The 11,737-nt window shown below is 46.4% G+C and overlaps 1 protein-coding gene across 9 annotated transcripts in view; it reads left to right on the forward strand.

Annotated features, from left to right (window-relative positions):
• KLHL29 (kelch like family member 29) overlaps positions 1-11,399 on the forward strand; it is a 387,462-nt gene extending 376,063 nt beyond the window's left edge. For all 9 annotated transcript variants that reach the window (XM_072036502.1, XM_072036500.1, XM_072036498.1 and 6 more), the window contains one exon: positions 9,073-11,399. In XM_072036502.1, the coding sequence (XP_071892603.1) occupies positions 9,073-9,256 (184 nt within the window). In that variant the 3' untranslated portion in view covers positions 9,257-11,399. The remainder of the gene's footprint in view (positions 1-9,072) is intronic.
• The last annotated feature ends 338 nt before the right edge of the window (positions 11,400-11,737 follow it).

Genomic DNA, 11,737 nt, shown 5'->3' on the forward strand with positions numbered 1-11,737 from the left:
ATGCCAAAAATAAAGGCACTATTTCAAAAATTTCTAAATGTGCTGGGACATGTTCAAGGAAAAATATTTTGGCCAAAAAGAGATGTGAAAGCCACGACAGAGACTAAATAAAGCAATAGGCATGGAAATAGGAAAAAATGGAAGCTCAACAGAAACAAATACCAGCTATAGGATAAAAATTGGCTGCTGCTAAAAGCAGATGAGGGAACCATTGAGGTACCGATGGCCAGTATGAGCAAAAAGAAAAGCACTTTTAACCTGTTAGGATCAAATCTATAATTTTAATCCATTATAAAATCATCGCTAGATGTGGCTGATGGAGTACTGAAGTGTAACAGAATGACCTGATGGGTATTTCTCATCTGCATTTGGAAAGAAGCAAGAATGTTTGGTTCCATCTTATACTGTGAGTGGACCAACAGCAGGTATGGCTTTCAGCAAGGAGAGATGTGAAAAAGGCCAGAAATGACGTTCTCAAATCAGGTAAACTGGCCATCCTACTCACAGGCATCTTTGGGACTTGGCTGAGAAGCTGTTGGAACCACTAATGTTGATTTTTAATAACTCTTACAGTTCGGGGGCTTCCAGATGGATGAGGGCACTGCCAAAGTGCTTCCCGTATTTTGAAAAGGTGAAAGGCAGAATCTTAGTGCAGCAATTAATTCTGCAAAGTATCATCATCAGGCTAAGTAGTCTCATTTAGCCTGGTGGTGGTCCTTTGCAAAATAACAGAGCGGTTAATTTGGGATTTCTTCAACAAATAACTGGATACTAATAATGCAATGAACAGCCATCGATGCATTTTCCTGGAAAATGGGTCTTTGTCAAACAAACCTGCATTTGCTTCGGCGGTAGGAGTTGGGTTGTTTTGTTTTTTAATAAAACACGCCTGGCTGCTAAAGACAACTGTGATGGTATAATATAGCGCGATCTCTCCCAGGTATTTGGCTGGTATTATATGGAATTAACAAGGCACACATTAGAGAGATTAAATCTGCTTCACTGACAGATCTCAAAATGTAGCTGTTAATGAGAAGGTATCATTGAGCAAGGCCATTGCTAGCGAGCATTGATTCTTCTTCAGTGCTATTTAATATTTCCACCGACGATGCAGGTAACAGAAAATCTCCCCTGGTAAAGGTTGCAGGTGGCGTAAAGCTTGGTGGGGTTAAAAGTATTACAGAGTGAGCAATATAGGCGGGTATCTGCCTGTCCCCGTTGGGCGGTCTCAAGCCAGCAGAGGTGTTGTAAATGCTAAGCGGTATCTTTAGGAAGCACAACTGCAGCTGCACCTGCCCATGCTCCCTTCAGAAAGCCAGGCCCTCGGAGGAGTACATAAAGGAGGCCACTCAGAGCTACAAACAATATTGGCTATAGCTTATGAGCCATAACAGGGAAATGAAAACACATGGGGAGGAGAGGGCACAGCTGCACACAGCGTTGGCACCAGGAGGGGAGGACTCAGGTCAGCCCAGCAACATGTGGAAATATCAGCAAAGTTCGTGGGAAAGCTGCAAAAGTGACCCTGCGTTGAAAAAAAAAATCTTTGACATGAATTTTATGGAGTTTATCAAAGAAAGGTTGAGAGGTGACTTGGTCACTGGGAGCAAATGGATGAGCTTTTGGTCCTGCAGACCAAGGTGCAGCAGGGTGCAAGGGCTGGAAAGTCAAGTTGGGCATCTCAGCCTTGAAGTGAGGCACTTCCCTGACAGCAAGGATAATTAAACAGCGAACCAGCGAGGGACAGATGAACTCACCAGCACGGTGTTTTTAAGAGAAGATTAGATGTGTTTCCAAGAGAGATGCTGCCTGGGGAAAAGTCTGTGGCCTGTGTGTACACAAACTCAGATTAACAGCGCACAGAGGTCCCTTCTGACCTTAGCCTGTGAGGCTACAAATTCCTCCTTCCACTCATTAGCGTGGATCACAAAATACATGATTTAAAAGCAGCAACATAAACAACTTAAAAATTAACTGCATGCTATCGATCTCCTCTCACCAGGAATCATTCAATACCAAATTTGCTGGGAAATTCTTGACCGCATCCCTTCTGGTTTTATCTGCACTGCTTCCACATGTTAAGTAAGGTTGCTCAGAGTACAGGGAAGGGAAAAGCGCTTGATATTCCCTGCAAAGCACATGTGGAAACATAGAGGTCCATCAGATCTGTTTTAATATCCAGTTAAATTACGTTTAATGAAAAACTAACCATAAATGGCTCAGCTCTCCGGCTCGCACTCAATACACGAGCAGCGTGAGCACCCATTTTCAGATTAAGCCCGGCCTGATGGAAGTCGGTAAGAAATTTGTGTCAGCCTAGACCTTGCCCTTTGAGGGCTGGTGCCAAACAGGCGCTCGTGTGCCACGGGCCCCGTCTCGGTTTGGCAGCTCGCGGGGGATTTGGAGATTTGGAGGCCCTGCGCTTGGCAGCAGCACTGGGCAGCCCTCTCTTTGCAGGCTGGCGCTCTCCCTTCCTGCGATGCCCTTCAAGGGTTTATTTTTCCACCAGCAAAAAGAATACAGAATGCGTTTCTGCGTATGATTAAAAATTCCATATCCTGCTCGCTTGGCATTCAGGCAGTGTGCACACAGAAGTGTGCTACAGCGATCCTCCACGGGGTACAGCAGCAGCGTGATGGTGCCAGCAATAATTCCAGAGCAGCTAATTTAGTACCAGCAATTCCCAAAAGGTACCAGGAAAGCATTTTCTTCCTCCTCCTCTGACTGTTAACCAGTAAGATTTATTAGATGGTTCTGCCGAATGGAAATCTTTAATAAAACTTAGGCTCGGACTGAACAGCACAACAAAAACAGGGTTGGTTTGTGGATTTTTTTTTCCTCTTCTTTTTAAATAAGCCCTTGTTCTTGAACAGTGAAGCATGGTGACTCCTGCGCTTAACTACAGGCACTGCTAACGTATGGCACCAGCTGCAGCCTCCCCCAGCTGCTTCATTTCCTCACCACAAAGTTTGTGATGACTTTCGGTGCAGGAAGGGGCAAGAGCCCAGCTTGTCTGGACAGCAGTTCCCAGGTGAAGCTCCCCAGCGGCCACATGCTGTAAGCACACAGCATTTGCATCTGGAAACCTTGGTGGTCCAGAAGGGAAAAAATGAAATCTTCCAGCATGTCTGCAGGAGATGTGTGGCCGGGGCTGTGCTCAACAGACAGCTGATGAGAACTGCAGCACCAGGCTAATGGCAATAATTTCTGCAGCATGCAGGATTTCTGTGTGCATTTAAGCATAACTGATACATGCAGAGCACTGAAGCCATTGCTGATGTGCGGTGGACTTTGGTATAAAACGTTGCTGGTGTTCAGCAACAAGTAACAAGGCCACAGGATGGTTTGGGATCCTTAGAAAGTGCTCGCGGAGTATGGGAGAGTGTAACTGGAGCTTGGCCAAAACACCCACACTCATCATCCTGCTCCAAGAAGTGGCATGATAGCCTCCTAATTGACCATGACTAATCTGGACCCTCATTTATCCATCTAATTGTGAAGATGACACCTCTGGCAGCACAACACAGCCACCCACGCGGGAGCCTTCCCAAACACCGCAGCCTGCTGCCAACCTGGCTGCAAACAGCCCCAGCAGCACAGCCACTGACCTGGGATGCCACTTTGGCATCCTGGCTGCCACCACTCATAGAGACCACGGCGCTTTTTCTCGCTTCCACCTCACAAATCCATGGGCAGGTTTCATGGGAAGGTCCCTGGATGAAGCAGGAGCTGCCCTGGCAAGCCGGCACCCTGCAGGCTTTTCTTCTCCGAGCGCTTACCCCGTCCAGTTCAGGAGCATCCTTCAGTTACATTTGCAGTGAAACCCTTCTGAAGCCTTAGGGTGAGAAAGAAACCCACCCACTAATAAATGCAAGGTGCTGGCGTGGTTTTTTGTTGTTGTTGTTTGTTTTTTCTTCTAAACAAATTTTATGTCTATTGAACTGATAATGTTTAATAACCTTTTTGGACCGGCTCCAATAAACTGGCAAGTCCGTGAGCACACAGGCACGAGTGAGGCGGGAGAGAAGCTTTGTTTGTAGCCCCAGAATATATTAGTTTTTTTGTGAATCAGAACAACATGCTAATTCAGCCATTTCGGCTCTCTTTCACAACCCCAGATGTTACAAAACAGGATTTCTTTTTCTTTTCTTTTCTCATGTTTCCTGATAAGGCTGATGTGATCTTTAGGACTAAGCAGGAAATTTTACAAGAATAATAATAAGCAAACTTTGCTGGTGCTCCCACCGCTTGGTGCTGTCGTGGCACCGACACGGCCGTGCAGAGAGGTGCTGGAGCAGGAGCTCCCGGGCACTTGCCTCTCAAACGTCCTCTGTTTGACACCCTCTGCTTCGGGCTGCTTCCAGATTACTGTCCGCCAGGAGACCTCTGCTAGAAGGTGGTGTTGAGTGAAAAGCAAAGGGCCCATAACACTCTTGAAGGGAAGGTAGCCATCAAGCCAACTGCTGGCTCCCGTGTGCCAAGGCTCCGTGCTCGAGCACTGTTAGGGCAGGGCTTGCTGAGACACCGAGAAGTTCAGCGGGCAGGAAGGTTGTTGGTCTCACGTGGTTAAATAAATTGATGAAAAATTAACCCAAAGTCAACAACTCGCTTCGTCCATCAAGATGTTTAATGGGCAGCCGGCAGAGGGGGATCATCTCTGCCACCTGTGTGCTCAACCTGGGGAAGGACTGGAAGGTGGGTCCGTGGAGAAGTGATGTAGAGGGTGTCCAGCTTACACAAGCATGCCAAAACATCGACAGCCAGGCACCCACCAGACCTTTCCACACCTCGGCATCACCAGGATTTTCTTCGGAGCGTGACGTGCAGCTTGGTGGAGGTCAGCAGAAGGACTGGCCTGGAGGTGGCCACCTCATGGGGACAGTCACAGAGCGGCCCGCTGACACTGCTCATGGTTTGGGCAATCACAGACCCCACGGTAAATCGGGTGACTTGCCTGTAGGGCCAAAGGTGAAGGCTCTACCTCACTCCCCGGGGAGCAGAAAGCAGGGTAATCATCTGCAAAACACTGAAACGTTTTCCTGGAAGGAGTGCACAGAGCGAGCTCCGTTTTGATGACGGTCACCTTCACCCAGGGCGTGCTGCTGGGTGGTGCGGGTCGGGGTGCAGTGGAGCTGGGCAGGTCACCGTCCCCGAGCTGCCGGGGGGCTGCGTCTTCCCCGGGGAGGTTGTGCAGCGCGAGGCTTCGCTCCTTCCCAGGTTCTGACAGCCTGTAATCATTTTATCGCTCAGGATTAATGGCACCGAGCAATAAACTTGCATCCTAATTATTGTAATTATTTCTTTCTTTGTACGTCAGCCTCGGTAACGATGTTTTTACAGCCGATGGGATAGAAGGGAGGGGAGAAAAGAAATATTGTCACAGTAATGAAGAGAGAGCAATGAGCGCTCGCCTTTCCACTCGCTTTCCTTAGGGTTTTCGAGCCCACTTGAGTTTCCTGTTCCCTAAGGTCCCAGAAATTAACAGTGATTGTCCTAATATTGCAAAGTAGCAGCAATCTAGGACTAAATTCCTAATTGATCTTAAGTACCTACCTCCCACTTTAGCCCTGGAGATGCCTGAATATCTCCACGTCCCCTGCGCACGTAAGTACCCGCTGCACTCTCAGAACTGCCTGCTTCTTGACAGCAGGAGGAGCTCACTGTTTTTCTTAACCCCGGGCATGACTCACGAGCTAAGTGTTATGCCAATCTTATCTATGGCAGTTGTGTTCGGAGAGGGCAGGAGCTACTCTAATCACCATTTAAAATTCATACATTCTTTCAGAGGGTGGAATTCAGCATCTGCTTCTTCCCCGATGCATTAGCACCATTCTGAGAGGCTACAACGTGGAGCTGCTTTTCTCAGCTGCTGGTCAGGAATTTCTGTCAGTGCCATAGCCCAAGTGCTGGAGAACGAGAGCAGTCGTAGCCCACCCACTGCAACCCCAAATCCAGGATGCAGGCTGAGGAGGACACCAGGAGGGTGTGCTTGGCTGCTGTAAGGTGGCAGCAGCTCTGGCTTAGAGCAGCTGCTGCTGAACACGCCAGAGGAGGCTTTACAAAAAGAAATGGGAGCAGCTGAGATGCTACATAAACACCTGTAAAGCACCCATGTCCCTGTTTAAGCCCTGTCAGTAGACGCCTATGGAGGTACAGGGCACCTAGGGCCAGACCTCAGCTAGGTGGCACACAGCATTGGCACCTGGACACGGTCCTCCTTCTGTCCATCTCCTTCCTCCATCCAGGTCCCGTGCTCCCTCCTGAGCCTCCTGGGGTAATGAGCAGTAAGCACGAGACAGGCTCAATATGTCAGTGGCATGGCCAAAAAGGTCTCCTTCTGTGCGGTGTCCGGTGCTGTCACCTCTGCCAGCGTCCCTACCAGTAGATTAAAATTAGCTCAGGCTGTTCATGAGCATGAGTTTTCATCAACACTGATGAAAATGGCCCCGGGCTCCAGGTTGACATTTCCTGTATTTTCCCCTTATTAATAATTCTGCAGCCAGCTCTTTGTTTTCTTTGTTCCAGTGTGTGTTTGGTTTTCCTCTTTAACTCAGCAAAGTTGCTAAATTCATCCATTCTTTTTTTTTTTTCTCTCATTTTGTTGAGGGGCAGCACTGTAAGGACTGATCAGCATTTCTACAGAGAGCCAAGGCAGCAAAGCTGCACCGCAGTCCATCTCTGCCATGGGACCTCTTCCATCCAGCACATCCCAAACCATACCCTGGTTAAAACAAGCTGCCATCTCCTTCAGCCACGCTGTTAAAAAAAGAAAGCGAAGTACAAACGGCAAACACTATCCTGCTGCCCCATTTCCAAGTTCACAGCCTGCAGCTCTCAGGCTATTTGAGCAGGGGTCAGAGCATCCTCCCCATGGCATCCTGGCTACAAATCCCAGCCTGTCTTGCTTCTAAATAATAACTTGTTCCAAGAGCGTTGGGTTCCTCCCCATAAATATCTTAGTCCTAAACCTGAACAAGTCATCTGCTTTCATTTAGGTTGCAACACAGCTCGCTGCAGACATTTCAATACCAGCACTCCACTTCATTGCCAAGGCTGATTTCTAGCCCGTGTAAACTTGAGAGACCCTTCAGAGGGGCCCAGAGGTTATTAACACTCCTCTCTGGCGTAGTTTTTAATTGATAATCATCCCGCAGGGACACCCCCTGCGCTGAAGGGGCTGTTCGGCCCGGTCGCTTGCTCCACACCAGGCCTCACGAGGCAACTCCCGGCAGCTGCACCACCACACGCAGCCCTCCCCGTACAGCACACGGGCACCAGTAGCACTGCTGGGACAAAACCCATGCCGATACACACACGTGTGCCTGATTTATGGGCCAGCTCATCCCGATCATCCTGTGAAGGATGCGAGGCCTGGTGTGGGCCCCGCCGGCCCCAGCTCCGGCTCCTTCAGAGACGGCTTCATGCTCCTTCGGAGCCATCTTTCAGGATGACACTTGTTTTCCTCAAGTCCTCGTTCTTCCCAATTTCTCCCTGACGTTTCAAAAATAATTACCAGTGGTTCAGTAAGTTCATTAGCAAACTCCCTTAAGACCTTGGGCTATGTATCATCCAGCCCTGCTGATTTGTGGATAGGCTCTAATCAAGTGCTTCAAGTCTCTCTCGCCCTCCTCCTCCTTTCAGATTAACAGTTATTTTGACAAGATTCTCATTATTTCCCATTTCCTGGTGGTATCCAGGGACTAGGCTTATTTGAGTCCTCACTGTTGTCATTGTGGGTTTATTTTTAACCTACGGCTCTGCTTCTTCGCAAGGACATCAGAGCTTTGTGTTCTTCAGAAACGCAGCTTTTTTCCGTGCCACTTGAGTCCCGGTTCATCCAGGGTCTTCTAGGGCTCTCTGTCTTTTGCCTTTGTCACTTCTCATTCCTCTTCTTCCCACTGCTCCAAAATCAGCCAGAAGACATAAATTTGCTTTCACCAAGCCTTAAGGGCTTACGACCCTTCTACGTCTACTTCGATCTAAGACACCTTCTTTGGGGCAATTCATTTCTCATCTTCCTCCCTTTTCCTTCCAAACCCCACTCTGTTCCTAGAAAGGATTTCTCCCCTCCAGACACCAACCACCACCAGCCCCATCCAGCTTTACAGGGTCTTTAAATGTCAGCTGCTTGCAGGAGATGCTTTCCCCACATCTCCTTTCAGTCTAAGATCTTTCTCTCCACAGCCTAATTTTGGTGGCCTTTTGGGACCTGCCCTTGCCCTTTGGGAAGTCAGCACCAGAACAAGGCACTGAAGATCAAACTGACCGGCATTTTTCTTCCAAATACCTTTCACACCTCTGCCCCTTCCCTACTACCAACAGCTTACTGACCCCTGGATTAGCCCCAGCCTCGTTATCCTCAATTTGCAAGAGATTTCTGAGGTTGAATACTTTCATTTTAAGCATGCAGTAAGGTTTTTGTTTTCTTTGGACATAGGATTAGAGGTGCACATCCCCAAGCACTGCTCGGACATGCGTCCCCCTGCATCCCTTTCTCCCACTCAGCAGCACTCCTCCTGCCCCTCGCCTCCCAACACAGCAGGGGGAACAAACCAGCAAAGGGGAAACCCTCAGGCAAGAAGGACAAAGCAGCAGCACCTCCCGCCTGAGAGCGGCTGGGGAAGGAGCAAAAGAGTACCTGGGGAGGGTTTTCCCCTGACCCTTTTGTAGGATTCTTTGCTTATCAGAGGGGTAATTGAAGCAAGGATTTATTTTACGCTGCCTGAGGAGGCAGGGACCCCAAGGGGCAGCTGTGATAGCTTTGGTGTGTGTGCGAATGGTGTTATGGGACCCCTGTCCTTGTATCTTTGCTACAGATTTAAGATGTTTTTGTTCTGTTTGTTGCTGCTATTTAAATGACAGACATTTACCTACCTTGAAGGACCATGAAAAAGATTAATTTGGGGGAGGGAGAGAGAGAAGGCAAAGAATTGCCCACATAGCTTTATATAAATAAGAAATGTATTCATAGCATATCCCTTATTATTACATACGTGGGATTTTTTTTTAAGCATAAAAAGAGAATTGTTTGGCAAGTCCACTAACTAAAACTTTCTTTATTAAACAATACAGCGCTGTGGTTCTCGACGGAAAAATTTACGCCACCGGTGGGATTGTTAGCAGCGAAGGACCTGCCCTGGGCAACATGGAAGCCTACGACCCTAAAACGAATACCTGGACACTTCTACCAAATATGCCGTGCCCTGTGTTTCGACATGGCTGCGTAGTAATCAAGAAGTACATTCAGAGCGGCTGACACAACCGAGGAGTTGGACGGAGAACTGTTTGTACCTGTTGAGAGCAGGCAAGGAGAACACTACTACTAATCACAAAAGCAGCAAAGACAGCCAGCCAGTGAACATATTGCTCTAAAGTCTTGAATAGTGTCTACATTGAATGTAGAAAAATCATCCTCACCTTTTGGTGAACGAGGAGCAGAGAGCTCCGTGCTATGTAAGATATTGTAACAATAATACAAGTGTGTCACTAGATGTTATAGTGGCACTTGTTCTGGACGTCGGCTTTTGGTCAACCCAGGTGCAATAGAATTTCACATATTTTTTAAGCTGGGGAAGAGAGGAAAAAAAAAAAATCTGCATTTTACTTCTAGAGCTCAAGCTTGATTCTTAAAATAACCGTGCAGATTAGTTTTACTATTACACTTTAGGCATCAATCTATTTGAAAGGTCAAAGTGTCCTTACCACTTTGATTCCTGCATTTGTTTTTAACAAATACACGCTTTTCAATACCAATGACTGAGAGAAATCTTGTGTGACAGATGGCTTACATTGATGTCAGTCTTCCATCAGATCAAATGAATATTTCAGTTCTCTAGAGCAGAGCCCAGAAGGGGGGAAGAGGCGGGGGCTGGGGAGAAGAGGAGCCATCGGTAACACAATTCCATGTAATATGAGGGGGAAAAAAGGTCTGTTGGGCTGGATGAATTTCTGCTCCCGGCGATACTTGTGTGGGCACGCACGCATCTGTTGGCAGGGGGGCTTCTAGCGTTTCCTCACGGTTCCTGCTGACGAGCAAACCTGACAGTGCTCGATCCCTGGAACACGAAAACCGTTTCCAATCCAGAGGCATCCTCCCGGTTCTGCGGATCAGGGTGGTGGCAGCGTAGTGTGGGATTCCCACCTTTTCAACAAGCAGAGGAGCAGATGCCTCCGGCTGCGACTACGCACTCTGTTTTGGCTCTCAACCAAAATTCCTTACGTTGGGACAGACGCCACTATCGGTTCCTTTTATGTAAAGTCTGAGAAGGTTTTTTATTTTTGCTTTTTTTTTTTTTTTTTTTTTTAAGTTTCCCCATAGGTGTGGAAATCTTACCTTATTTACAGATTTTAAACACACAAGTTTAAATCCCATGGTAGAAAAATGCATAGACTTAAGCCCAGTATAAGAGACATAAAATGATTACTATGTAGAGTTGTAAGTATATGCACAGCACAGGGGTTATATTTTTATATATATTAAAATATTGTCTATCCAGAGAGCATTGTGATGTGGAAATTCTTTATAAATTTATACGTGGAAGGATCAAATGGGAGATGGAGTGGGAAACACAGAGGGGGCAGGGGAAAGATTCTTAAAGTTAACGAATAGGAAGTAACCCCAAGCTAAGGATTGCCTGATTTCTTTCCAAGTAGAGGGAAAAAAGTTACCATTCTTGCCTTTGCAGACTCCAAACTCCAAACACCATGCCGGTAATTCAAGCAGGAGGTCCTCTACAGGGTGTGGGTGAGATCCTACAGTCAATATCTGGTTGAATTTCATACCAAATACATTCGCCTTTTTATACTGAGGGAGGTCTGCCTACAGCTTTGGGGAAATCAATGCAGATGTTAGCTAATCATCTTATTTTATTAATAATCGTTTATAAAATAAAATAAAATAAATGAAATTTGTATCTTGCAGTATTTAAAGAAAAAAAAAAAGTGCTCAAGTCAGCTGAGTCAAGCTCTCCGGTGACTCAAGTCTCTCATTTTGACAGTGAGGTTCCAGCCTTTGTTATGCAGTTGTTTTATTTATTCTTTAAAAAAAAATAATAATAAGCACAACAAAAATTATATACTAGTATGTCATTTAAAGTATTTATGTCAAACAGGGTGCAAGTGTGAACCTAACGATTGGAGCACAAGTTTCTAACTGCCTGGGGCAGGACTAATTTTAGTGTTGGTGTGTGTCTGCCTCCAAAGGAGGTGCTACCTGTCAGCAAGACCTAAACACATTCAACATTTCCAATTTAGCTTATTTCTTCATTTCTCACACTGGAACAAAACTGGCTATTTCTGTGAATAATATTAAAAACAGGGTTATCTGTAATGGTATTGTATATAGTTTATGTTTACTGTTAAGTTCTTGTTATATTATAATAAATATATTTATAGATCTAGATTCAGCATCCAGATTGGGTTACTTTTGTCACGAGTCAACAAGAAACAACTTTGCATCAATGGTTACTGCCGCTTTCATCCCGGCCAGGGATGAAATTATTCTCATTCCAGCTAGTTTCTCTTGCAAATCTAAAAAATTTATTGCTAACGTTTAAATGCTCAGCAGTTTCCAAAGTGCTCCCACTCTCGTTTCGGAAACGTCCTTAGAAGTGAATTTGGATTTTATTCATCGAGAGCGTTTCTTCTTCATCTCTCTATTTCCCCAAACTTGCTATTAAGCAAAGAGCAGAAGGGCTCAAGATCATTTAGCAAACTAACTCGAAGCTTTATCTCAAAA

The sequence above is a fragment of the Anas platyrhynchos genome, chromosome 3 (genome assembly GCF_047663525.1).
Source record: "Anas platyrhynchos isolate ZD024472 breed Pekin duck chromosome 3, IASCAAS_PekinDuck_T2T, whole genome shotgun sequence".
Lineage (NCBI taxonomy): Eukaryota > Metazoa > Chordata > Aves > Anseriformes > Anatidae > Anas > Anas platyrhynchos.